This window comes from Mustela nivalis (genome assembly GCF_964662115.1).
Source record: "Mustela nivalis genome assembly, chromosome: 10".
NCBI lineage: Eukaryota > Metazoa > Chordata > Mammalia > Carnivora > Mustelidae > Mustela > Mustela nivalis.
The window spans coordinates 157,516-184,321 of record NC_139029.1 but is presented as its reverse complement, the minus strand read 5'-3'; the positions used below and the strand labels follow the sequence as shown (position 1 = coordinate 184,321).

Sequence of the window (26,806 nt, the reverse complement as noted above, 5' to 3'; positions counted from 1 at the left end):
TTGAATCAGCCATGAGATACACACGTGATGAGGTATCCTGTCGGGAGTTTTTATTGGATTCTGGATAAAAAGCCCCCAACTCCAATGGATGGAGGGCCACAGATCCTGTGGGCTAGGGCAGTGCCCCCAGCACTGGACATCCCTGGCCAGTGGGTCCTGGGGCCTTCCAGGCACCACCACCAGTCGCCGGCAGCTAGTTCTTACCCTCTAGGTGTGTCCCAGTCACACTCCTGAGTCCCTCTCCTGAGATCCCGGGGACAGCAGGTGGGGGGAAGCAGCCCCCAGCCAGCAGCACAGGGGTCTGCTGGGTGAGACTGGGCAAGGTCGGGCCCCTACCCCTCCCTCAGCCAAGCCCCCTCAGGGGACAGGTGCAGCAGCTACAAGAGCTCAGCCAGCATCTGCGGACCGGCAGTGGCAGCATGACCCGTCCCTCCCTGGGCTCAGGGACAGTGCCTTCTCCCCAGTCCAGCCCACCCAGCAAGCACCACCGGCTGGAGGAAACGGACTGGCGTACAAAGGAGCCAAGCCTGCCACAAAGGTGCTGCACTTGGTCCCAAGCAGAGGCCTTTAAGGCTGTCCTGGAGCCAACCAGGGGAGTATGTAAAGTCACTAAGGTGGGCGGCCGTGCAGGCGCATCACTGGGAGGGGAGCCTCTTCACAGCAAAGCTCCCCGCAGGCCCAGGGCACAAAAAACAGAAGCGCCACAGGCCAGCGGGGGAGCAGGTCCATTCCGACACAGAGGGGAGGGCTTCTTCCTGGCAAAGCCATCTGGCCAGTGCGGCTGCCGGGCGTCCAGGCCCAGCTCACTGAGCCTGTGCGCTTGCGAGCGGGGGCTGGTCATCCTTCGGCCTGGCTCCCTCTGCTTTCAGCCACTGCATCTTCTGCCGGTGCTGCTGGATGGCGTCCTGGACCCGGGCATCCATCATGGCCTCCGTGAGGACCCCGTCCTCCGAGGCATAGGCCATGGCCTGGCAGGGAAAGGCAGCACTGACGCGGGGCACATGGAGGGGCTACCCACAGGGGAAAAGGGTCCCCCAGCCCAGAGTGTCAGCCCCTGGGTGCCACCAGTGACCGGGAACCACCCGCCCTGCAGGACAGGGCCACACCCAGGGATGAGGCGGCCTGGCCCACCGTGAGCTCGCCTCTTGGGAGATTGCCTCAGAACCGGAAGGCCTCCTGGGGGCGGCGGTCAGACTGGGACGCTGAGTCCGCTAAGAGGAGCGCTGGCACATACCCTCTGCCACAGGTGCGGCCCGTCTCGGGAGGGCTGTGGCCCCCCAGCAGGACGCGCACATTCAGCACGCCAGCGGCACAGGCGTGACTCCCCGTGCGTGCAGAGCGAGCCCGCAGCCACGGCAGCCACCATCCCTGCAGTGCCTGTGGCCCTGCCCACGTCCCCAGCTGGCACGAGTGCTATGTTCTCGCATCACTGAGTTTCTCAATGACTTTCTAAAAATATCAGGTCTGAGGCCAGCTGTCAAGAAGCAGCTCAGGCCCCCCAGCACAGACCTGGAAGGCCCTCACAGAGAGCAAAGCCACCCTCTGGGCCAGGACACACGTGACAGAACCACCACACACCATTTGGGGAGGCAGGTCCACTCTGACACTGAGGGGAGAGCAGGATCCCTAGGAAGAGAGCTCCCCAGGAGGCCCCAGCAATTCTAGCTCGGTCACAGAGTATCCCACCAGGCCCAGCTGCCCCTGAACGCTGAGCTCCCAAAGCAGCTGGAAGCTTCCCTAGTGGGAAGGTAGAGGGAGGAGCCCTTTCCAGAATCCCAGAGCAACTGAGCCGACATGTCTGCCCAAGGGGGCCAGGACCCCCACTGAGGGATGGCTGGTCTGAGCCATGGGCTTCCAGCTAAATGAGGAAAAGAGGAAACACTTTGCCACGGAGAAACCCGGCGGGCACCTTAACCAGGTCAACATCCCTGTGATGTTGCACGGATGTCACCTGTCCCCTGTCAGGAAGTGACCAGGAGGGCACCTCATCTCTGGGGTCTTCTCCCCAAACCCACAATCTCAGTCTGACTGTGAGAAAAACATCAGTAGGACAGTCTCTGTAACACCTGACCAGCACTCCTCAAAACCGCCAGGGTCATCAGAAACAAAAAAGACATCCGGGAACTGTCACAGCCCCAAGTAGAGATGGCAGCTGAAGATGGGGGACTTTGGAGGGGGCCCTGGGAAAGATCAAGTCTGAGGCGGAGGCCACCATGACGAGGCAAATGTGCCTCACGAGAGGAGTGACAGCACGGTGCAGAGGCTCCTCGCCGTCCTCACCACCGTCCTCCGAGCCTGAAGTGACTAAAACACAGGAAACGTCCCTTGAAGAAAAAAGGCGAGCCCTGGACTCAAGGGCTTCGCCGGTGAATTCCGCCCAACACTTAAACACTGGTCCTTCTCAAAGTGCCAAAAAGCTGGAAAGGAAGGAACACGAATTCGATTCTGAAGCCAGCATAACCTTGAGGTAAAAGCAGACAGAAACCCCACAATGAAATCACAGACCAATACCCTCCCTGATGTTAATACAAAAATCTTCAATAAAATACTTGCAAAGCACATTCAGTACCATGTTGAGGGAATCACACCCCATGGCCAGGTGGGATTTACTCCTGGGAAGCACTCATGATGCCCACAGAAAAAACTAACCCCCTGATGCACCACGTTAATAGAACGAAGGACCAAAAACACGTGACCACCTCAACGGCTGCAGAAAACGCAGCTGGCAGAACTCTTGCACCCTTTCCTGGTAAAAACACTCAATAAGCTAGGAATGGAGGGAAATTTCCTTAATGTTCTAAAGGTCATTTGTGAAAAACCCATGCAAATATATTACCCAGGGTGAAAGACTGACGGCTTTCCTCTACGGTCAGGAAGAAGCCACAGACAGCCCCTCTCACCACTTCATTCACACAGTAGAATTCCTGCCCAGAGCAATTAGGCAAGAAAAAGAAATAAAGGGATCCAAATTGGAAGGCAAGAAATAGAATTATCTGTTTGAAGATAACATATGCTTATATGTAGTAAACCCTAAAGATTCCCACAAAAGTTAAAACTAATAAACTCGGGGCGCCTGGGTCGCTCAGTGGATTAAGTGTCTGACTCTTGATCTCAGCTCAGGTCTTGATCTCAGGGTTGTGAGTAAAAAATAAAACTAATAAACGAATTCAGCAAATTTGCAGGATACAAGATTAACACACAAAAATCATTTGTGTTTTGTGTCACCTGGCGGGCTCGGTCAGTTAAGCATCTGCCTTTGGCTCAGGTCATGACCCCAGGGTGTTGGGATCGAGTCCCATGTTGGGCTCCCTGCTCAGCAGGGACTCTGCTTCTCCCTCTCCCATGCCCCTCCCCCTGCCACTCATGTACTCGCTCTTGCTCCTGCTCATTCTCTCAAACAAACAAAATCTTAAAAAAAAAAAAAAAGAATCACACCTAAACGTAAGACCTCAAATTACAAAGCTACTAAAAGAAAACAGGGGAAGGATTTAGTGGTAACTTCTTGGCTCTGACACTGAAAGTCCAGGTGACAAACAAAACTAACAAATTGGACTGTGTCAAAATTAAAACCTTTTGGGGGCGCCTGGGTGGCTCAGTGGGTGAAGCCTCTGCCTTCAGCTCAGGTCATGGTCTCAGGGTCCTGGGATCGAGCCCCGCATCGGGCTCTCTGTTCACTGGGGAGCCTGCTTCCCTCTGTCTTCCTGTCTCTATCTCTACTTGTGGTCTCTCTCTCTGTCAAAAAATAAATAAATAAATAAAATATCTAAAAAAATCAAAACCTTCTGTGCATCAAAATCCTTAAAAAAAGAACAAAGGCGGGGGGGCGCTCAGCTGGCTGCCAGTGGAGCATGTGACTCCCCTGACCTCTGGCCGGTGAGTTTGAGCCCCGTGTTGGGTGTAGGCATTACTCAAAAATCTTAAACCCTCTGTGCATCAAAGGACATTATCAACCAAATAAAGGAGTAAAAAAGCAACTCATTGAAGGGCAGGAAATATCTGTAAATCACATAACCTAATAAATGGTTAGTATCCACAATACATAAAGAACTCAACAAAAAACAACCTGATTCAAAAATGGGCAAAGGACATGAACAGACATCTCTCCAGGAAAACGGATACATGGCCAGGAAGCACCAAAGATGCCCACATCACAACCATCAGGGAAATGCAATCCAAGCGACCATGAGCGGTCACCTCACATCCGCTAGGACGCCGACAGCTACTATCCAACAACAGAAAAGAACTTGAGTGTTGATGAGCCAGAAACCAGCTGTGCGCACGTCTGGTGTGCATACAGTGCAACCACTGTAGGAAACAGCACAGCAGCTCCTCAAACATGAAAGATAGTATTCTGCTTTAAAGATTTATTTATTTATTTGACACACAGAGATCACAGGCAGAGACGCGCAGAGAGGGAGAAGCAGGCTCCCCGCCGAGCAGAGAGTCCAATACGGGGCTCGATCTCAGGACCCTGAGATCATGACCTGAGCTGAAGGCAGAGGCTTCACCCACTGAGCCCCCGGGCGCCCTGGAAGACGGTATTATCACACGATCCAGTAATCTCCCTTCTGGGTGCGTACTCAAAGGAATGAAGAATGGGGTTTCAGAGATACCGGGACACCCGAAGCTAACAGGGGCATTATCCACAACAGCCACCCAAATGTCCTTGTCAGTGGATAAATGGATTCGCAAAATGAAATATATCCACAAGGAATTACAATTCTGTCTTTAAAAGGAAAGAAATGCTGGCACGTGGTACCACACGGATGGACCTTAAGGACACGATGTTGAGTGAAGTCAGTCACCAAAGGACAAACGCTGCCAGTTCAGCTCACAAGCACCGTCTAGCGGAGTCTCCTTCACAGGAAGTGGAAGGGCGGGTGCCAGGACATGGGGAGGGGCAGGAGGGTTAGCATTTCACAGGACGGCACTGTAGCTTGGGAAGATGGACATGTCCTGGGGACAGATGGCTGTGACTGCCACACAACAGTGTGAATGTACTTAATGCCACTAAGCTGTGGGCCTAAAAATGGTTAAAAATGGTAAACTTTGCTTGAAGAGTAATAGTAATGACACAGCGAATTGCCACCACGGAGAGCTAAGAGACAGCACGGACTCCGTCGTGAAGCCGCCATGCAGCTTCCCGCCACGCAGGGACCAAATGCCTGGGCCCCCACCCTGCAGTCCGGCCCCCACCCTGCAGTCCAGCCCAGGAGGGGCAGGAAGGCCAGTGCAAGCCCAGCAGCTCCGGCACCTGAGGGTACAGACAGAAGACCGCACTCCTGGGGGGGGGGGGCACTGACGCGCTCTGGTCCCTCCTCTCTGCACCTCACACTCCTCTCCCACAAGCACGACTGCACTGACCGACAGGCCTCAGGCTGGGCCATCTGGTCAGTGAAGGGATACCCCCGGTGGAGGGACAGACCCTCCAGGGAGAACACCCCACGGGCTGCGGAGGTCTAGTTACTGTCTCCCGCACGAAGGCCGTGTCTGACAATCACTAGCTCTCCATCCACCTGGCCTGTGGCAGACCTGTCACCTGGTCTGGGCACGTGACATATGATGTGGACAGAAAGGAGGTGTGCTGGTTCTAGGTGGAAACATCAAGAACCAGGGCATGGTTTGCTGTCAGGGACTGAATGTGTCCCCACATTCATAGCGTGAAGCCCTGACTCCCCAGTGCAGCTGTTGGGGCCGACAAGGAAGACGTTACCAGCAGAGAAGGTCGGGCGAGTGGGGGCCGATCCCGTAGAACTAGTGTCCTTACGCATTAGAGCTCCATTTCTGCCACACGAGGAGGACAGAGCCAGAAAATCACCAGCCGAAAAGGCAGGAAGGGCCCCCCATCAGAACCCCGTGCTGGCCCCTGATCTGGGACTTCCTGCCTTCAAACCTTAGAAAACGAATGTCTGTGTTCGGGTGGCCTAGGCCGTGGCACTGTCAGGACAGCCCCAGCCGACACACGGCGATCCTTTGCTCTGCTGCTTACAGAAACGGAGCCACCCTCGTGAGGCCTGGGTCCCGAGTTAAGGATAACCTAGAGCCACCCAGCTGGTCCACACTGGCACGTCATTCAGCCTCTGCAGCCGCTGGAGCGGCGCAGCCAGCTCCAGCCAGGGTCTCACTCTAACCCGGTCCCCTGCTCCGGCCAGGGTCTCGTTCTAACCCGGTCCCCTGCTCCGGCCAGGGTCTCACTCTAACCCAGTCCCCGGGGTACCCAAGCTACCACGCTCCGGTCAGAGTAGACGCCTCACTAACAAACACATGCTCACTTAGAAGCACCGTGGAATTTCTAGTGATTGGACAACAGGCAGCCTTGGAAGATCTGGGCGCAGGTCCCACAGAGGTAGTGACTCCGACACAAAGTCAAGGTCTGGCCACAGATGGGAGCCACTCAGCAGCCCCCACCTGACAGGGCTTTTCTCTCCTCAGCAATAACCGACCTGCAAATGCTTCCTGGATGCCTGTGCCCAGGGCTCCTGGGGGACAACTGGCTCCCCTCCCTGGGGGTTGGGGGGGCCCTGTGGACACTGCCGGAGGAAAACAGTAGGCGTTGGGAATGACAAGAACCACTCTGGGCCCTGTGCCCTGGGTCACAACACAAGGATAAAGTCAGCCTGACTCATGTGTTCTACGCTACCCTCAAGGCCCCCCGGCAAAGCCGACCGTGCACAAAGCAGATAGCCCTCCGGACCGGTAGTCTACACCCGGCAAAGACCTGGGAAGGAGACGCCTGACCCCTCATCAGACCAGGTTCACTTCTTGGTTCCTCGTCTCATCTGCCCTCCGAGGAGTCCGCAGACAGCTCACGGGACACTCCATGGGGCCCTGTGGACCCCTATCCCTCACCAACTACAGAAGCGCCTGCCCCAAATGTGCTAGGCTCCTGCTAGGGACAGAGTCTCCAGTGGTACCTGAGGCATCAAGCATGGGCCTGTGGGACCTTGATGCCTATATGACACTTGGTTCATTTCCAGGAAACCCCACGTGATTTCAGAGCCCTATCTGACCTGCAACAAAACCACCATGACAAGGACGTAGGCCATAACATGCAGTCAGTGACCCCTCTCCACGCCCTCCTGCAGTGGGGGCAGAAGCAGGTGGCGGCCACAAAATAGGACAGGGCATGTCATCTGTGCACAGAAAATCCTTCAACAGAAACACCCTGGGCGGGTGTGGGGGTAGGGGCCAGCACTGTCTCCCTCCGAATGCCTCATCACTCCCACGCGGTCAAGCTCACACCTGTAGGCCCCACGTCCCCAGCTCACCTGCCAAGCCACAGCAAGCTGCGAGATCTCCCGGCCCGACATGCCTTCCGTCAGCTGTGCGATCTCCGAACACTTCTTCCCGTAGTCAAACTGAGCGAGCTTCAGGCGCCTGTGAAGGAGAAATTCCCGTACGATGTCCTGGAACCCAAGGAACCCAAGACCAGAGCAGAGATCTAGGAGGGCCCCTTGGCTCCCACATGAAAGGACTGGGCTATCTGCCAGGGGCAGGAACCTGTGCTAGAAACCCCCACATCCGAACGCCCCAACTTCTAAAGAGCCAAACTCTGCCTTAATGTCTGCTCTGGATTCCAGGGCTACCAGTTCTGCCCTTCTGGCCCCACTAGGAACCTCTCTTCCTTCGGGAGCCCAGGTGCCTGCGCAGGGGCTTGTGGGGACAGCAGTGCGGGAGGCGCGCTGCGGCGGCTGCGGGGCTGGTTGGGATGAGCACGAGCGGAGGTGGTGACCTCACGCCCGGCTCCACCACCAGACCAGGGGGCAGGGACCACGTCCTTCTCGGACCACCCCGGTGCCCGGAGGGCACAGCCGCTGAAACCCAGTCAGGGGAGAGCTGCTGACAAGTGTGGAATCAGACAGAGGAAGGCGGACACTTCAGGTTCGAGCGAGGTTCACTCCGGTCAATCACATGCCGAGCCCTCTTTCCAATCAGGTCCAGCTAAAGACCCAGGAGAGGAAGTCACTCATGGGAAAAGAGACCTCAGAAACTCACACCGCAACCGGTGTCTGGACTGCAGTCAGGCTAGAAAGGGCCACCGGGAGGCTGGGCGGTACTGGTGCCGGCCAGGGGCGAGGGAGCAGAGGCTCAGGGAGCAGAACGCAAGGGCTCAGGCCGCAGAGGGACAGCACAGGCAGGCAAAGCCCGTCCTAGAACAGAAGACGGCTCTCGCCACCACCAGTGACAGGAGGGATTCAGGTCAGCGCTGCTGCGAGGTCTGGCTCCCCGGAGACGGTTAAAAATAGAGCAGCCTTTCCTATGTGGAGCACTCCGAACGGAGCGGCGAGCGAGGCAGGCCCAGACAGAATGTGGAGGCTCCCCCACTGCCGGGTGACTTTTGCAGAACAGGGGCCTTGGTGAGTGCCGGCGAGGGGCCCCGGGCTCCCCGGCGTCCGGCTGAGCAGCAAACAAGGGTGAGTCCACCTCCGAGATCGCCACGACCGCCTCAGGGGGAACCAAGCCCAGCTGAGGCCTGGCAACCCCCATCACAGGCCCTGACTGCAGCCGGGATCCCGCAGGAGCCCCGGACTGTTACAAGACTTCACGCAGCAGGAGAGCACAGAGAGGCTGGTCTGTGAGGACGGGGCACGGAGTCCAACGCGGGGGCCAGCCGGTGAGCACAGCTGACCCCCACATGCAACCCCAGGGTTAGGACTGGGGTGCAGCACCCGGGCGTGGAGCTGGAGGTCGCGGAGGGCCCTGCTGCACTCGAGCCATCCGGATACTTACTGCCTTCCCTCTGTGGCCGGCTTCAGAATGTGCTCGTGGAAATACAGCCTCACCAGGCGCTCCCGCTCCTCTCGCTGTGGCAGGCCGAAGTGGACCATCTCGTCAATGCGGTCGTTCACGGCCCAGTCAAACTGCTCAGGTTGGTTGCTGGCCAGGACCAGCATGAACCTGAAGCCAGCAGACAGTGGGGGCTAGGGAGCTGGCTGACCCGGTGCTTGCCCCCAGGGTAGGGAGCGCCTTAAACCCACACAGGACAATCTTCTAGGAGAATCTATTCGGCAGCCTTTTAACCCCAAAACCAGCAACGCCCAGCACTACCTTTGCCCCCACCCATCCGTCAAACATTTCTCTGCTGACCGACGGCCCGGCCTGATGGGGTGGCCACTTAAGCTTCGCCGTGTGGAGGAACAGGGACCCCACGGCTGGAGACTGACCTCAGCCCCGCACCAGCCTGAGCCGCAGGGTCCGCGGTTCAGCCAGTTCAGCAGAAGGGCCAGACGCCAGGGAGGTCTGAGCAGGGGCGAGAGTCTCTGTAGGCAGGAGCCGCGCCAGACAAGGGGGACGCGTATGACCGGGCGGCCCCACAGCCGACCGGAGGGCGAGGTGCCCCCTGGTGACCAGTGGGCCCCCTCAAAAACGCAGGAGAGCAAGCGTAGGGGATTCGGAAGGAGCGAGCCCCTTCCCAGAGCAACCTATGCCCCAGGGCAGCTGGCCGTAGGCTGACCACCCGGGCAGCCTGCTGAGGAGGGCAACCAGCAATGTCAAGTGCGGCGACTGTGGGCGAAGACTGGCACCTGGCTCTGAGAGCCCTTGCACCCTGACGGGCCCGGCCCCGCAGTAGGAGCCTCAGTTTCCCCATGAAGCGGCTGTGCGCCGGCAGACGGCCCTCACTTGCTGCTGTGCTGTCCCGTCCGGTGCAGGAAGGCGTTCAGGGTGGCCCTGAGGTCCTCGCTGATCCTCTCCTGCAGAGAAAGTCCTGCTGTCGCGGGGAGGCCGCCACGTGGAGACAAACAGAGGCCCCGCTCCAGCCCTCCGGGAGCCCCGCACTCAACACTTCAGAAGTTGCTAAAGACGCCACAGGACCAACTCCTGCTTTTCGACCACATTTATGAAGAAAGTGCGGCTGAGGAGTGGGTTGGCGTCAGACTTCAACCCGAGCAAACATGGCCAACGGACACCACTCCTGACTGCGCACCTACGGCTGGCCGGGCCCAGCAGGCCAGATGGAAGCTTCCAGAATACTCACAGTTGCTCGCTTCCTGAGAAAAGCATCCGCTTCATCCACGAAGAGCAAGAGGCTGAGGGGGAAGGACGGATGAGAAGTGGTGAGGGCCGAACAGCGGAGCACGCTCCAGCAGAACTCCGTTTCAGGAACCCGACGCGCCTGCGACCTCAGCAGTGGCTGGGGACCCCGGGCCTGACAGGGGCACGCCCAGTGCTGCAGGGAAGCGACTGGCTTGTGCCAGACACCCTAACGTGGCACAAGTACTGGGGCCGGCAGCTTCCCATCTTCCACGGGTTAAAAATCAGAAGCACCAAGAGGCTCCTGTGCAGAGCATGAGCCGCTGGTCTGCTCTCAGGGTGGGTTTCTCCCTCAGACTCCCGCCCCCAGAGTATTCCAGCTCTGTGCACAACCAGAGACAGGCTGCAGGGAAAGTCGCTGACCACCCCCACCGCTGACCCCCTCCCAGCGGGCGCTCCGGGGGCTGCAGGGAACCCAGGCCAGGCAAGCACATGCACACGCGGGGCCATCCCAGAGGGGCCCAGCTCACCCTCGCCGGCTGGTATTGGCCCAGTCGAAGACCTTGTGCATGGCAGTCACGCCGTCCCGCCCCATGGGGGCCACATCCCCGCCTGTCATGATGGCATAGTCCATGCCCGAGTGCAGCGCGAGTTTCTAGGCGAGAAAGGGGCGGGGGGGGGGGGGGGAGTTGGGATGGGGGAGGACAAAACCTGTTTACTCTCCTCCCCTTCGAAGCCCACACGCACCGAGCTCAGCCCCTACCACCAGGTACGGCTAGGATGCCGCTTGCCTCGAAAGCTGAGCCCTGCACTGCCCGACCCTGAAAGCCAAAGCAGCAGCCGCTGCCCACAGCACCCCATGCACCTGTACGGCACATGCCCTCACCTTGGCAAACAGGGTCTTGCCAGTCCCGGGGGGCCCGTACACCAGAATGTTCCTGTACAGGCTGTGGTTCTTCCTGGTGTTCCTCGTTGCTATGGCAATGTCCCGCACACGGGCCTCCAGGCTGGGCTGCCAGGGGACACGACAGGTTGGAGCGTACTCGGCTGCCAGTGTGCGCCTCCTGAGCACCCGTACCAGCCCCAAAGCCGGCTCATCCCAGGCATTCAGGAAGGAAAAGCTCATCCCACTCACTTCAGGAAGGAAAAGCAGCCCCAGCCCGTAGGAGAGCTCTATCGGCAAAAGGGTGCCTCCCACCCCGAAGCCCATCACAGCCCTGAGATGGGCAGCACCACTTACACTGAGGACGACACCCTCCAGTGCATCCTGAGGCTTACTGAGGAGCCGCCTGCTTACCTGTGGGTGGGGGGGCGGGGAACACAAAACACAGGGACAGTAAACTCATCAGCAGAGCCCACAACACAACAGGCACGGAGCGCCGGGAGCAGCCTGACCGCCACACAGAAACCGCCGTGGAGCACACTCCAGGCCACACGTGCCTGGGCCCTGCTCCCACTCTGGAAGGGTGGCCTATGAGCTGCGGGTACTACAGGGCTAAGCCACTTACAGAGAGCGCCAGCAAGTATGCGGCACGGAACCCGACAGAGGGCTTGATCCCATGACAAGGAGATCCCGAGCTTCGGTGAAATCAAGAGCCAAATGCTCAGCCAAAGGAGCCACCCAGGAGCCCCTTCAAATTCTTTACTGATTTTGGGGTGCCTGGGGGCACTCAATGAAGCGTCTGCCTTTGGCTTGGCTCATGATCCCAGGGTCCTGGGATCGAGCCTCTCGTTGAGCTTCCTGCTCAGTAGGGAGCCTGCTTCTCCCTCTGCTCCTACATACCCCCGCCGCCCCAGCTCATGCACGCTCTTCCTCAAATAAAATCTTAAAAAAATAAAGAAAAACGATTCTTCATGGATCCTAACTTTCTCAGTTACCCACAGTGATCACTATGGAGATCGAGCCGCAGCCCGTGGGAGGATATGCCACAGGCACGACATCAAGCGGGGAGGAGGCCTGGCGCCCCTGGAGGAAGGGGGCTCACAGTGTGCGAGTGCCAGCCACTTCTCTCAGGACGATGGCACACAGGAGCCCCAGGACTTTGTAAACAACCCAAAATCCGCCCAGGGACAATCACACCAACAGATCCCCAGAGGTGACCGAGTGGATATGGTGAGGGTCTCCCCAGTGCGGACATGACAGGCTCCCAGAACAGCGCCAAGAAGGAAAAAGCCACAGTCAAATCCAACGTGCTGGAGAGAACAGACGGTATTTAGGTAATGAGGGGAAATGAAGACACACATTCACAACCCAGCTGAAATGCCAGAAAGAACTGGGCAGGACACGCGACCGCAGTGAGAAACGGGCCCGCACGTACCTGCACAGGGTGCCTCAGGGCCTCGAGCACCGTGATACGAGACGTCTCCCTCACCAGGGACGGCTTCCCCAGCCGGGCCTCAATGTACCGTCCGGCAACAGATGTGGCATTCTTGGCAGAATAGACTCCGACGGCCAGCAGTGTCAGCCCAGCCACCTGGAGTGGGGGATGGGAGGGCGGGCAGAGCCCGCCCATCCCGCACCGAGCCGTCAGCAGTTGGCACTGTGCCCTCTGCTCACCCCATCCCAGCAAGGCGATGCAAGGGTCCCACAGCAGCATCCCAGCTGGTGCTGAGTTTCCCATGAGCACAGGTATTTCCAGATGGGCAAAGTATCAAAAAGCTTATCATGAACACCCTTTCCAAGAAAGCTACTGCAGGATGCACTCCAGTGGGACTAGGGAAGCTTCCAGGTGACAGTCCCAGCTGTGGAGAGACAGAGACCCCAAGGCTCACGGGAGATAGACCGAATGCTGTGGTGGGAGCACAATCACGGGACACTGGACCAAGAGCTACAAGAGGTTCTTGGAAAGCATGCCGACACCTGGAAATAAAACGGAAATGTCTTCCTTACAGGGCAAACAGCCTTGCTACTGCAGGAGGAAGCAAGGTTCCAGGAGACCAGGTGGGAACTACAATGACAGGAACAAGGGTCCAAGAGGCCTGTGGCAGGGTGGCTGGGACGGGGCTGGCCTCAAGGCAGCCAGCAGCTCATGCATACAGCAACCTCCCACGCTGCCTGGTGTCCTCCAGCAACCACCCCCGGTGCGTCTCCCCGACTTGCTGGGAAGGTACACGCTGGACCCGTGAGCAGCTGATCCAACAAGAAGGACAGCCAAGGGGCATTTCCTGCTCCGCCTGTCCTGTGCCCAATTCCCTGCCGAGGAGCTCTGTCGGGGGCAGGGCCCGGACTGACTGCCACCCCACCACGCAGCCCTGGTCAAGCTTCCAGACTGAAGATGAACATTAGAGATTCAAAGGCAAACACAGATGTTTAGAACAGCTGGAAAGATCTGAGTGCATGGGGTGCTGAGACCATAGGAGCAGTCAGAATGCCCTTAATTCACCTTAAAACACTCCAGGGAGAGGGGTTGGTGGTACCTGGGTGGCTTGGTTGGTAGAGTCTGCCCTGGGCTCAGGTCGTGACCTCAGGGTCCTGGGATCAGCCCCGCATCTGGCCCTCTGCTCAGCGGGGAGCCTGCCTCTCCCTCTTCTTCTGTCCCGCCCCTCCCCTACTCTGCACTCTCTCCCTCAAATAAATAAATCACATCTTTTTTTAAGATTTTGCCTATTTGACACAGGAGACCACACACAAGCCGAGGGAACAGGAGAGGGAAAAGCAGGCTTCCTGCTGAGCAGGAGCCCGACATGGGGCTCAATCCCAGGAACCTGGGATCCTGACCTAAGCTGAAGGCAGAGGATTAATGACTGAGCCACCCAGGTGTCCCTAAATAAATCAAATCTTAGGGGGAAAAAAAGGCAGCAACCTCACTAGCTGCAGGTTTCCTTAACTGGCGTCCTGCCCTCCCTGGACAGTCCACCCCCACTCTCCTTGAGGCACAGCCTGACGTCCCCCACTGCCCTTCACCGTCTCCAGAACAAGGCTAGAACTACGTCCAAAGCAGGGCGCTTGCAGGAAGGGCTTGGGACGCCAGAACGCCGTGAACACGGGTGCCCAGGAACACTCCTGGTTAGCCAGGATACTTGTTAGGACCTCACTACCACGGAGCAGGTGCCAAGTCACATCGTGTGGCCCAGAGCAGTGCCTGGCGCAAGGCCGACAGCAGAAGGCCTTGCGGAGGTGGGGGTTCTTTGGGAACCTGCCCTGGCTGACGCCCACCCCACTGCCCTGAGTACTGACCAGCCGCATGGGATGGGGCACAAACCACAGGGCCTGAGGACAAGTGCCTGGAGTCCTACGGCCTCACTGGCTGCCCTCCGCTTCCCACTAGAGGGTGGGGGCCCTCACAGGAGCATGGTTTAGAGGGGTTCACAGCCACATCTCCGGTGCCCCTGGTGCTCGAGCTGGGCCCCACCCTTGAGGCTGCCAGGCAGATTTCCAGTTACGCTTTCCAAAGGGCAGCGCTTCTAAGGAAGTGGGAAACTAGAGCTCTGGCTTCAGATCTGGCTTCTAGATCTTCCCACATCTTGCAGCCCAATGGTTAAAAAGCCTAACCCCAACGCCAACAGCGAACTGCTGGCCTTGCCCCACCCCCCAGGACTGTACCACGTCCTGTGTGCACGGAAGGGGCTGGAGGGAAGGGCAGCAGCAAAGGCTTAGACCTTGGCCCTGCCCGGCCTCCCCCAGTCGGGCGCCAGGCCCGTTGGGCGGCTGGCAGGAGGCAGGGCCGCAACCCAGCAGTGACTGTGACACAGACCAGAAGCAGAAAGACGTGGCAAGGGTGTTTACCGTGGCTGTCACTTTGTCCCAGTCTGTCACAAAGGCACGGAATCCTTCACCAAACAGGGCGCCTGCTGTCCTGTAGAGGAAGCAGCTATGTGACAAGGGATCTAGGCCCCAGGCTGGAGAAAAGGGCACGGGCGATGAATGTCAGCCCTGAAGGTCAGCACACGGTTAGACCTGCTGAGCGCCTGCCTCCCACCAATGTACCAACCGAGGGCCTCCTGGCCCAGGTGAAAGGCCAGATGACATCGGCCACAGGGCTCTGCCAGGGGCCTCTAGGGCCTGTGACGCACCTGATGGACTCCAGGATGGTCTGGCGGTGCTCAGCAGCCTTCAGGCGGATCTGCTCACGAATAATGTCTGCGTTCTCCCGCTCGGCCTTGGCCCGGGCCCGGGCCTCTGCCTCCACACGCAGCATTTCGTTCTTGTGCCGCAGTTCCATCTCCCGTTCCACAGTGGCTGCCCAGGGAAAGGGCAGGGAGAGGGTGTTCAGCCCACAGCCCCCTAATCCTCCCAGTGCGGCTCAGGCAACCCTCCTCCCGGGAGGGAGGCGACGCCGGTCAGATGCTGGGGGAATGCCTGGCTTGCCTAGCTTCTACTATGCGGTCCCAACCAGAGAACGGAGAGCCCCTAGGAGGCCCTATCCAGAGTCTTGAAATGTTGCTTGGGGATCCAAGTGCCTGAAGCAACATCCGTCTGTGCTTACAGGCTGCTTTCCCCAGCAGCCGTTCTCCAGCCTAGGGCAGCTCCGAGGACAGCCCCCACAAGCCCAGCTCTACCTCGCCGCATGGCCTCCTGCTTCTGCACCGACTCTTCCTGCTTCCGTAAATTCTCCTCATTGAGAAGTTGCTGAGAAGAAGCCACAGGGAAAAGGGAAAACTTTCAAAATTAGGAAACTGATCTGGGGCGCCTGGGTAGCTCAATCGGTGGAGCTGGTTTTGGCTCAGGTCATGATCTCAGGGTGACGGGATGGAGCCCTGCCTGGGGCTCTGTGCTCAGCAGGGGTCTGCCTGTCTTTCTCCTCCTCCCTCTGCCTCCCTACCCCTGCTCAGGCACTCTCTCTCATGAAAATAAGTAACTAAAACCTTCAATAATATGTTAAAAATGATCAGGAATCAATCTAAGAGCTGAGCTGCCTCCGCCTGTGGGGACACTTATGCTGCCCCAGGGTCTGCAAGCCTCTCTGGGAATGACGGCCCAGGGCCTACACACTCCACAGCCCTCGGAGGCAGGTCTGAACCCCACGTAGGACATGTGCACCTGTGCATGGCGGGTGGAGTGGTGCAGGAGCCCTTGCTTCTAGCACAAGTCTGCCACAGGACAGGCCTCTGGGCACCCTAGGCCAGACAAACATCTGTCCTCAGAACACTGTCTTTCCCTGTGAAATTTACTTTTAGGGGGGAAAAAATTTTTTTTTAAGATTTTATTTATTTATTTAACAGAGAGACAGCAAGAGAGAAACACAAGCAGGGGGAGTGGGAGAGGGAGCAACAGGCTTCCCACAGAGCAGGGAGCCCGGTGCGGGCTCGATCCCAGAACCCTGGGACCATGACCTGAGCTGAAGGCAGACGCTTAATGACTGCGCCCCCCAGGCGCCCCCACAAGTGCCTCCTTCATCTCCATCACCCACCCCCCCAACCTCTCTTCAAGGACCCTCAGTTTCCCCGTCATTAGGAGTCTCTTATGGTTTGTTTCCTTCCCTCCTTGTTCTTCACCCGTCCCCAATGTGCATCTGTTTTGTTTCTTAAATTCCACATACAAGGGGCACCTGGGCGGCTCAGTGGGTTAAAGCCTCTGCCTTCGGCTCAGGTCATGATCCCAGGGTCCTGGGATCGAGCCCCGCATCGGGCTCTCTGCTCAGCGGGGAGCCTGCTTCCTCCTCTCTGCCTACTTGTGATCTCTGTCAAATAACTAAATAAAATCTTAAAAAAAAAAAAATTCCACATACGAATGAAATCAGGTTGTCTTGCTCTGACTGACTTTTTTTGCCTAACATTACATACCCTAGCTCCAACCAAACCGTAGCAAATGGGAAGATTTCTTTCTTTTTGAAGGCTGAGTCTTCTTGCAACGCCCGAACAGGTACCAGCATTTGGAAACCACCCCTACCATGCCCTTGTCACAGCCAGGTTCCCAGGTTCTCACCCAGAAGAACCTCACCACAGCCAGAGCCTGGAGGCCCATGTCTCCTGTGTGTGTGTCCCTGGGACCCAGCACTTACTGCTGGTAAAACAGCACCGAATTCCGGCCCACCGGCTGCCCCAGAAGACGCCGTGCCCTCGGCACAGACGGAGGCGGCTCACCTGCTGCTTCAGCTGGTCCTCGTAGCGCTGCCGGGCCAGCTTGTCTTGGTACTGGGCCCTCTAGGGAGGGAGAGGGCGGCGTGAATACGGCTCAGCCGGAAAAGCTGGTGGACGGCCTGAAACCAACATCTGAATCCAGACTTTCCTGGGTCCTGGGCCCTCGGATAAGCCCCCACCCCTACCTGCTATGAGCAAGCACACACGCTTGGGACGCATGTGCTCCCCGTCACGCTCAGCACGGGCGGATCCGTGGGCTTTCAATGTTTGCACACGGTCTTCCCAGAGCCTCGATGGGCGACAGACCCAGACTGAATGTGGGGACCATGGCGTGCCCCAGCAGCGCCCCACCCCGGTCACCCTGTGGCTGTGTGGCCCTGCGGTCCTTACGGCCTGGTGCTGCCGCGTCTCCTCGCTCAGAGTCTTCCTCCTCTCTTCTGCCTGCACACGGATCTGCTCGCTCTTCAGCTGCTCCACGGCGGCCTCGTACTCCTACAGAATGTTCCAGCGGCTGCAAGCCCAGAGCTGCTGGGACCTCCCTCTCAGGACTCTGACCTCAGGGCTCACTGCCTCAACAGCCATCTCCTGTGTGGGCTCCAAAGGGGCTGGACTGGAGCAGGAGAGGCGCCCAGAAAACACCGCCTGGACCGGCACCCCGCACGCCCGTCGGCTCCCAGCCGCGCGGGCACCGCGGGCCCAGGACCACGCAGCCCCACAGGTAGTGAAGTGCCAGGAGAACGGATAGGGCCGGGCCCCCGAGAAGCAAGGGCGTCCAGGAGACCTGCTTCCCCACACTGTTTCCATGGCTTACGTCCCATGCTTACTTTCCTACGCTTGCTGCGCGCTCAGCATAAAGGTCCCGCCGAAAGCAGACAGACCAGGTGAGAACGTGCCTTGGAGAGACCAGAGGGTCCTCCCCACGGCAGCCCTTCCGGGTGGGGCTCCTGCAAGCGTTCGGGCGACAAACCCAGCGCGCCGTTGGCCTCTTCCTGTTTCCCTCTCAAGCACAAGCAGAGGCAAATCCAAGCAGGAGATGCCTGAGGAACCAGCCCAGGGCCCACTGCACACATGCACTTTCTCCTTCCAGGCCCTCCCTACCCACGGGGTGAGGCTTCCTCCACGGCAGCACGCCCACTGCTCACCTTGAGCTTGGACTGCTGCTCCAGCTGCAGAGTCTGCTCCTGCATCTGTGCCAGACTCAGGGCCTCCTTGGCGTGTCCTGGGGGGGAGAGGGACAGAGTGGGTGTCAGGACGCTGGCGCACCAGGCAAGCATCCCAGTGTGCAGGGCGGGGGGCTTTCAGGGAGACCACAGCTCACCCCGACCGCAACACACCTATGCCCACCCTCACTCCCGCGATCTTGCTTGGCGACTCCCCCACTCCAAGGCCACTGCCTCTTCTCATCCGCTGTGTCCGCTCCCCCCTCCACAGAAAGCCCTGCATGTGAGACCTCGCACCCCCTCCAGCTGTCGCGTCCCGGAGGGCTATTAGAAAGGCTGCCCCCCGCGAGCTGAGAGCCGGGTCAACCGGACAGTCCTATCCCGGTTAAATAAAAAAGCAGCCTGCGGCCAGAGGATCTTATTTTTCGTGGTAGGTAGTTTCTCTTAGGTCTCCAATACCTATCATCATCAACCCCACACCAGACACACGTGCGGAGCACCTTCAACAGGACATAAACCGTTAAGTTACAAACACGCCAACGCGCAGAGTAAAGGCTCTTCACAGACCTCATGAACACATATGTTATCAACGTCTTCCGTGTGCATGTCTTTTCTTAAGATTCTATTTATTTGTCAACAGAGAGAGAGAGCGCGCGTGCGCCCAAGCAGGGGGAGCAGCAGGCAGCCCAAGGCGGGACTGAATCCCAAGATCCTGGGATCATGACCTGAGCCTTCCAGGCATCCCTTCCCTGTGTATTTTATTCCTAAGGTGCAATCCATATCCATCAATATTGGGTCTTCTGGAAAAAAACTAAGTTCTGATCCTCTCCTAACCAAAAAGCCCATGCATCTGGCTTCTCAAATATTTCGGTGAGGACACAATTCTCCCATACGTTAAGACTTCACTATAAATAACGTTCTACTTGGGGCGCCTGGGTGGCTCAGTGGGTTAAAGCCTCTGCCTTCAGCTCAGGTCATGATCTCAGGGTCCTGGGATCGAGCCCCGCATCAGGCTCTCTGCTCAGCAGGGAGCCTGCATCCCTCTCTCTCTGCCTGCCTCTCTGTCTGCTTGTGATTTCTGCTGTCAAATAAATAATAAATAAAATCTTAAAAAAAAAAAAAGTTCTACTATATGACAGCACAGAAAGTGACTGGGAACCCCTGGGAACGCAGCTCCCTGACAAAACAACGCGCCTGGTTCTCTCCCTTTGTGAACCAAGCATCTCCCCTTCCACCCCAGACCCACAATCTAGTTTTTGAAGCCTTTGAAGTATGTCGCGGACCCCAGTGCCCATCACCCCAACCTGCAGCGAACACGTCAGGAACTACAGCGACTTCTGCTCCCAGGGCTGTCAGCGCCCGCACAGGTGGCCGTGGGTGCGGCGGAAGCTGCCGTGTTTGGAGGGTCCACTAGGGCAGGGCGGGAGGCGAGGACACACTGCCTGCGCCTGGGAAGGACCTTCCGAGCCGGCCCAGATCGGGCTGCCACAGCCTCTCCCCCTGCCCTGCAAGGCTCTTCCCTGGGGGTCTGGTGATCAGAGCCACAGGATCCTGGGGGACCCGCCCCTGAGGAGAGGCAGCACAAAGGCACCAGGCTCCTGTATCCTGCACCACTGGGAATCCACAAAGCCAAGCCTTGAACAGACCGCAGGAGACCCTTTAACATAAACATCTGAGCAGGAGTGCGTGAGAGCACAGCCATGCTCACCCTGGTGTAGCAGACAGGGACGCGGGCGCCTCGGGCCAACAACGCGGAGACCGGGTCCCAGCTGCCCCTTTCACCCAACCTTCGGCACAACCTTCAGCCAGCCAGGCTCACCTCACCTGCATACGGGGCAATCAGAGATCCCTCCGCCACTGCCTCTCGAGAGAGGGTAAGGAGAGAGCAGGTACCTCAGCGCAGGACCCAGCGCAGGGCCTGGCACACGCCTGGCTCATCCCGGGCTCCGACCTCACACTACCAACGACCATTCACCACCTGAGACCATCCTGTGAAAGGAGCTGCATCTTCCAAAGCGTCCCCGCAGCGCCTCCTACAGGCAAGGGGCTCTTTTACACACCCACTTTCCTGCAGCGGACAGGCATGGACTGGACCACTCCGGTCTCAACGCCAAATGTGCTTCTCTGGCCTCCACGGAAGGCCTAGAGACCTAGGGGACGAGGGAGCATCAGGCTGGGCCCAAAGGACAGAGCAGGTGGTCATACTACAAGGAGCTGCTGACGCCATCGTGGTTTCCTTGGAGACAGCAGGGAGGTCAACAAACAGGCTCAGCCCAACCAGGAAGGCACCGGGGCCTGTGAGCTGCGAGTACCAAAAAGACTGGTTTTGGAGTTGGGGCACCTGGGTGGCTCAGTGGGTTAAAGCCTCTGCCTTCGGCTCAGGTCATGATCCCAGGGTCGTGGGATTGAGCCCCGCATCAGGCTCTCTGCTCAGCAGGGAACCTGCTTCTTCCTGTCTCTCTGCTTGCCTCTGTGCCTACTTGTGATCTCTGTCTGTCAAATAGATAAATAAAATCTTTAAAAAAAAAACAAGATTTTATTTATTTATTTGACAGACAGTGATCACAAGTACGCAAAGAGGCAGGCAGGTGGCGGGGGAGCAGGCTCCCCGCAGAGCAGAGAGCCCGATGCAGGGCTCGATCCCAGGACCCTAAGATATTGACCTGAGCCGAAAGCAGAGGCTTTAACCCACTGAGCCACCCAGGCGCCCCTGGAGAACAGCTGCTGAGCAGAGACGCAAGAGGCACCTTGGAAAGAATGGCTTGGGGACAGAAAAGAGTGGTACGCTAGAACAAAAACCTCTCCCACTGACCAGCAGTAGGCCAGGAAGGCTCATAGGAACAGAATGAAGTACCGAGATGCCTGACTGGCTCAGTGGGAGAAGCATGTGACTCTTGAGCGTGGGGTTTTAAGTTTGAACCCGAAGTTGGGTGTAGACGTGACTTAAAAGGTAAAAAAAGGGGGGGGGGGCGCCTGGGTGGTTCAGTATGTTGGGGCCTCTGCCTTCAGCTCAGGTCATGATCCCAGGGTCCCAGGATTGAGCCCCGCACTGGGCTCTCTGCTCCGTGGGGAGTCTGCTTCTCCCTCTTCCTCTGCTGCTCTCCCTGCTTGTGGTCTCTTGCTCTGTCGAATAAATGAATCGTATCTTAAAAAAAACAACACCACTGGATGTAGAGACTGAGGGGGACCATACCTCCTCTACAGTGTCCCCTGGGGGCTCAGCTGGAGAATATTCTGGGGGAGGAGCTCTCAGGCAGCTGGTACCAGAGACGTGGCAGCTGTTCAGAGGCACGATCAGATGAGGAAGAGAGGCCCCTGACCTGCCTCCCCTCAGGCACACTCAAGGCTATTCACAAAGGCCCCTATAACTGCAAGGGTCTGGGACAGTACCATTCAGCTTCCCTAAGTGGGAAAACTGAAATTCTCTGCAGGACTGAGTGGATAAAATGTCACAAGAGCTGGGGCAGAAAGGTGCCCCCCACAAGGTGTTAACAAGAAACTAGATCACGTGTCAAACTCTGTCATCATCCGAGGAGCCCTGATGCCCAGCCCCACCTCATAACTGAAATTATCCAGGCAGGCCTCAGGAGACAGGCCCAAATATCCAAATGTTTTTAATGTCCCCAGGGGACCTGAGAGCCAGGCATCCTTGCACCAGCATGTTCTTGCAGTCCCCTGGGGAAGGGCAGGGACTGAACCACAAAGGGTCAGGCCTCTCCGTCCTTAAACAGATAGAGTCTCCCTTACACCAGTTCATAACACGGCTCCTTTATACAGCCTCCTGCGAAAAACGGGCATCTCTGCTCTAGCAATAATCTGAGAACTGTATTCTTTCTATCGGTATTTATTCTGTGCCTTTTACATCCCGGGTTCTCAAACGCTCGGACTACGTCCTAGGACAAATCATTAAGCTAACAGGAGAAAAGAAAATTGGGAGGACAGGACAGAGGCTTAGCGAAGGTCCCGCCGACGACTGTGCCTTGAGGGCCCTGAGTCAGGAAGGCTACCAGGAGGGACCGGGACATACTGACCTGCGTTGCACTACAGACGCCTCCCATCTGAACGCTCATGCTTTCCAGTAACAAGCACAAACCTGCTTTATTTTCCACGAAACCAATGGCCCTCATCCGTACTTCCCTGCCCAAGCGGAGGACTGTCACCCGCACCACTCCGACCGGATCTGGCCAAGGCTCTGGCCACGTGGAGGCAGCAGCAGGCGCGAGGAGCTCCCCTCCGCGACAGTCACTGAAGCCCGGACTCCAGCCCCGGCAGCTGCTGCCTGTGGCCTCTGGCGGTCCGAGCCGCACCAGCTTCCTCACTGGGGGACGCCCGGGAGGCGCCAGCGCTGCTGGCACCCCCGGCGTCCCCGCACGCACGGTGGCTCCGGCCAGGCTGACTCCCGTGGGCCGGGTTCCTCGCCGGGCAGGTGGGACCGCAGCCAGCCGCCCAGCACGCGGACGGCCAGGGAGCCCGGTGCGCCCCAGGACCGGCCATGCCCGGGGGCTCGGTGCACCGGCCCTCCGCGGAAGAGCCCCGAGCTCCCGGGCCCCCACCCCAGCCGGGCCCCCACGCCAGCCGGGCCCCACGCCAGCCGGCCCCCACCCTCGCCGCCGCACTCACGCGAATGCTCCAGCTCTCGCGCCGCCTTGGCCGCGCGCTCCAGGCCCGTGGGGTCAAAGTTACTCCATTTGTCCTTGGGCGCCTGCCGATCCCCCGCGCCGCGGTCCCCGCCGCCCTCCGCCCCAGGCTGAGCGGGCGGCAGAGACAGCGGCGGCCCCGCGCCTTCGCCCTTGGGGCCCTTGATGCCGAAGAGCCACGACATGGCGCGAGACCGCCACGCGCCGCCGCCCCCGCCGGGAGCCGAAGCCGAGCTGAAGCGCGGGGAGCCGAGCAGCCTCCACGCGCCCGAGCCGGCGGTCAGAGGTCCCGCGCAGGCGCAACAACTCCTCTTCCTCCCAGGCGACGGAAGCGCATTAGGGACACGACCGTCCGGCCTTCGGATTGGCCGGTGGTGACGTGACGCCACCGACGTCCTCGCCAGGACTGCCTGAACTCGCTCCGGGGGCGGGCCGTCGAGGGGCGGGCCGAAGCGCCTAGTTACGGGGACCGATCAGGGACAAAATCGACGGGCTGGGTGCGCGTGCGCCCTGGTTCACGCCGGTTCCTGGTCCGGCGTCGGTTCTGTGTCCGCGCGCGGTGGGCTCCCGCAGAATCCCGACGAGGCGGGCGGAGGTGCGGGTGCCGGCGAGCCGAGGCGGGGCCCTTGGTACGCGAGGCCCCGAAGCCAGGGCGGTCGGCCCCGACGGAGGGAGCGGCCGCCGGACGGAGGAGAGCCTGCCGAGAGAGGCTGACCCGCGAGGGAGGATCCACCCGGCCGGGCGCGGGGATGCCGGGGCCCCCGGAGGCTGGAGGCCACGCTCGGTGGGCCTGGGCGCTCGCGCACAGACGCTCGGAGGGGGCCCACGGTCCCTGCCAGTGTCCGGCAGCCTCAGGACGCTCACGCGCCGGCCGGAGGTCGAGCTCTCCTCGGCCTCCTCCCAGGGACGTCCGCAGACGCCAGCGGTCCCTGCTCGTGCGCTCCGGCTCCCACCGCGAGGGAGGCCGACGCCACCCCGGAAGTGTGCAGACGCAGAGCAGCCCACCCCGCTCCCCCCACCTTGCTGGAGGAGGGGTCCTGGCTGGGGGGCACCTGCCAGGGCCACGTGCCTGGTTCCCGGACACAGGGCCTGGCCGGCCGGCCTCGGGCGGAGGGAGAGAAGGCTGGGCGCAGCCAGCATCGCTCTAGAACCCGCAGTGCCCGGAGCTAGCAAAGTTCGCTTCTGGGGCCAGCATCCAAGTTGCCCCTTTACTCTTTCCTTGATGGAATTGGTCGAGTTCCCAGAATTATATGGCGTTGTCCCCACTACACTGAAAACAGCGTTAAGCCTGAATGAAAAGGGTGGGGGGGGGGGGGTGTCACAGATAATTCTGTGATCTTTCATGCTCAGGAGAAAGCCGGCTGAGTTTCCAGCCAGATGCCACCCCTCCCCCACACCAGTGGCCATCCAGGTTTTCATGGATCAGCCACAAACTAGACCTCCCAAAGCACACCCCCCACCCCGCCCCCGCCCCGCAGGGCTCAGCCGGATCAAGAAGAGGAAATGCTGACCCCTTTTCTGTTCTTCCTCTCCAGCTTCCAAAAAGACCTGCTGGTTCTGATGTTGCTCACAGTCGCCCAAACCCATATACAGACAGACTCCAATCCTGCCAAAACAGAGGCTGTCCGGCCAGCCTTCCCAGCACTGAGCCCCCAAAATAGGGCCCCGGGCTGCTGATCCCCATTCTCGCCACCAAAGCAGGGCTCCCAGATCACAGGGCTCCTGCAGCTCTTCCGTGGGCTTCCAGAGGGTCAGAAGAGGGCATGAGGGGCCATAGTGCTGAGCCCTCAGATGTGCTGCCGTGGGCTCAGGTCTGGAGAGTGACTCAGGACTAAGCCCAGAGCTCACTCGCCTCCACTCTGTCTTCCCTGAGCAGTTGCCTACTCAGATGCCCTGGCTGGCTGTTTTCTCCCCCTGCAGATCCACCTTACAGAAGGTCTGCACAGCCAGGACATCCCCACGGGCACCCGGCGTGGGGGGCTCCTTAGCACAGGCCCCCACCCTGCTGGCAGGAGACGCACTGTGACCACTGGCCTGCCCTTCTCACAACAGAAGCGGGGGCAGATACACCATCTGGACAGACCTCGGGAGCAAAGTCCTCGGAAGCCATGGCCACTGAGGAAGATGTGTTCTCCGAGAGGGGCTGTGAGTGGGCCCTTGGCTGCGGCATGATACACCCTCTTGCTTTTCTTGTCTTAACCGGAAATAACCACAGCACAGCCCATTCTGATTTTCACACCTGCATCAGAGGCTCATAGTTCCATGTGTCACTTCGCACAAAATGACAGTCCCTGCAGGTGGCAGCCTTGGCCTGGACCTAGTAGATGGAGAAGCCTGCAGGGATGTGGGGGGGAGACCAGGACAAAACCGTTTCCTGGAGGTTGTTCCCAGACGTGGCCCAGACTTACCAACCTTTAAGAGTTGCCTGGGTGGCTCAGTCATTTGAGGGTCTGAGTCTGGATTTTGGCTCAGGTCGTGACCTCAGGGTCATGGGATGGAGCCCCCCATCTGGCTCTGTGCTTAGCATGGAATCTGCTAGAGATTCCCCCTCTGCCTCTCCACACCCTGTGCATGTGTGCGCCTGCATGCACGCTCTCTCTCTCTCAAATAAAGAAAGAAATCTTATTTAAAAAAAAAAAAAAAATTAGGGGCACCAGGGTGGCTCAGTGGGTTGAGCCTCTGCTTTTGGCTCAGGTCATGGTCTGGGGGTCCTGGGATCGAGCCCCGCATTGGGCTTTCTGCTCAGTGGGGAGCCTGCTTCCCCCTCTCTGCCTACTTGTGATCTCTGTCAAACAAATAAATAAAAATCTTTAAAAGAAAATTAAAAGTTGCCCGGAACGGGGCAAAGGGCGCACTTCCAAGGTAGGGGCTCCCAGAAGACACCTTCGTTGGCATGGAAGTGGGGGCTCCTTTCCCTGCCCTCAGCGTGTGGCGGTGATGAGCAGAAGCTGGAGCGTCTCCTGGGGAGCAGGGCCGTGTGTCTTCAGCCACTCTGCCCTTGCTTGGGGTTGCAGGCGTGTTTGGGGGAGGAACCCATCTCTCTCTAAGGGCATGACGGCCATTAGGAAAGCAAGTGCCAGTATTCTTGTTTCTCTTGTCACCTGCACACCACTCTGCAGGCTGGACCAGGAGGCTCGGTGTGGAAGGGGAACCTTTCCAGGGGCCCAGTGGGCTTGGACCTACAGGTACCCAGAGCATCAGGGCTGGGCACCCTGGCCTGCATGTGGGGTGTTCTGATCAGGTCTGGGGAAGGGTTCCCTCTCTGGCTGATGCTGCCTAGGACCCTGTTGTTCACATCCACCAGCCCTGGGAGGGGTCAGCTGACTGTGCAGCCTGCTAAGCACTGGTCAGGGTATAAGCAGGTGCCTGCAGTGGCACTCGGACCACAAGGTGCCACTTGGCTTCCCTGGGCCTGAACCCACCAGGGGTTGTGGGGACATGTAGGAGAAACCCAACACCCAGTCAGCAGTGCTTCCCTACCCTCTGACCAAGTCTGGCCTAGCCTGCCACTACCGGGGTACCCTGGACCCACCACCTATACCCCTGCCTGCCCTGCCGGCCCTGGCCCCAGCCACACAGGAGGGGCAGGAGCCCTTTGTCCCCCAAGCCACTGTTACATAGGCACACTGTGGGCTCGTGCGCTGCTGGCCCCCACAAACACTCAGTACACAGACCAGTGTGTGCTGCAGGCCCTGGGTGCTTAGGGAGCCATGTGATTCTTGGGAGCCTGGTCCTCGAGAAATGGTGGCAGGCCAGCCCGACTGAAGGTTGCCTCCAAACCTATGCCCACCAAGCCCAAGTGGGCAAACTGAGAACACCGCCAAGGACTCCGAGACCACCTCTCAACGCTGCGCGGTTTGGGGATACCCGTCACACTGCCCTGAGGGAGTACTCTTGCCAGCAGAGGGCGCCACAGCCCCACCCTCGGTCCGAAGGCTGCGGTGGGGACCGCGGGGCACAGCCCGGTCCGGCTCCTGCCTTCGGCCACTGTGCTCCAAACCGCGGGGTGGGCCTGTA

The 26,806-nt window shown here is 58.9% G+C and overlaps 1 protein-coding gene and 1 long non-coding RNA gene across 3 annotated transcripts; one reads left to right on the top strand and one right to left on the bottom strand.

Moving 5' to 3' along the window:
* Positions 1–28: 28 nt before the first annotated feature.
* Positions 29–23,828, bottom strand: LOC309842278 (ATPase family AAA domain-containing protein 3). 2 transcript variants are annotated; one of them, XM_082686258.1, is made up of 16 exons: positions 22,773–23,807; positions 18,135–18,211; positions 17,383–17,484; positions 16,996–17,055; positions 15,472–15,541; positions 14,986–15,151; positions 14,699–14,768; positions 12,291–12,446; positions 11,213–11,269; positions 10,859–10,984; positions 10,503–10,627; positions 9,977–10,028; positions 9,622–9,692; positions 8,731–8,898; positions 7,269–7,377; positions 29–968 (listed from the first exon to the last, which is right to left on the bottom strand). In XM_082686258.1, exons 1-16 carry the CDS (start codon positions 22,972–22,974, stop codon positions 804–806), a joined length of 1,776 nt encoding a protein of 591 aa, XP_082542384.1. In that variant the 5' UTR covers positions 22,975–23,807; the 3' UTR covers positions 29–803. The 2 variants fall into 2 exon arrangements, with proteins under 2 accessions (XP_082542384.1, XP_082542385.1); XM_082686259.1 differs by lacking the exons at positions 29–968; positions 7,269–7,377 and adding an exon at positions 7,389–8,150 and having other exon boundaries at positions 22,773–23,828.
* Positions 23,343–26,166, top strand: LOC309842292. Its single transcript, XR_014299597.1, has 3 exons — positions 23,343–23,418; positions 24,325–24,524; positions 24,710–26,166. It is a non-coding gene; the product is annotated as an uncharacterized lncRNA (long non-coding RNA).
* Positions 26,167–26,806: the final 640 nt, after the last annotated feature.

Excerpts from the sequence above, each read along its gene's own strand:
- LOC309842278 (XM_082686258.1), bottom strand. The coding sequence starts at position 22,974 with ATGTCGTGGCTCTTCGGCATCAAGGGCCCCAAGGGCGAAGGCGCGGGG. Across the intron at positions 10,029-10,502 it reads GCCAATACCAGCCGGCGAGG|CCTCTTGCTCTTCGTGGATG; the intron begins GTGAGCTGGGCC and ends CTTCCCCCTCAG. Across the intron at positions 969-7,268 it reads AGCTTGCTGTGGCTTGGCAG|GCCATGGCCTATGCCTCGGA; the intron begins GTGAGCTGGGGA and ends TTTCCCTGCCAG.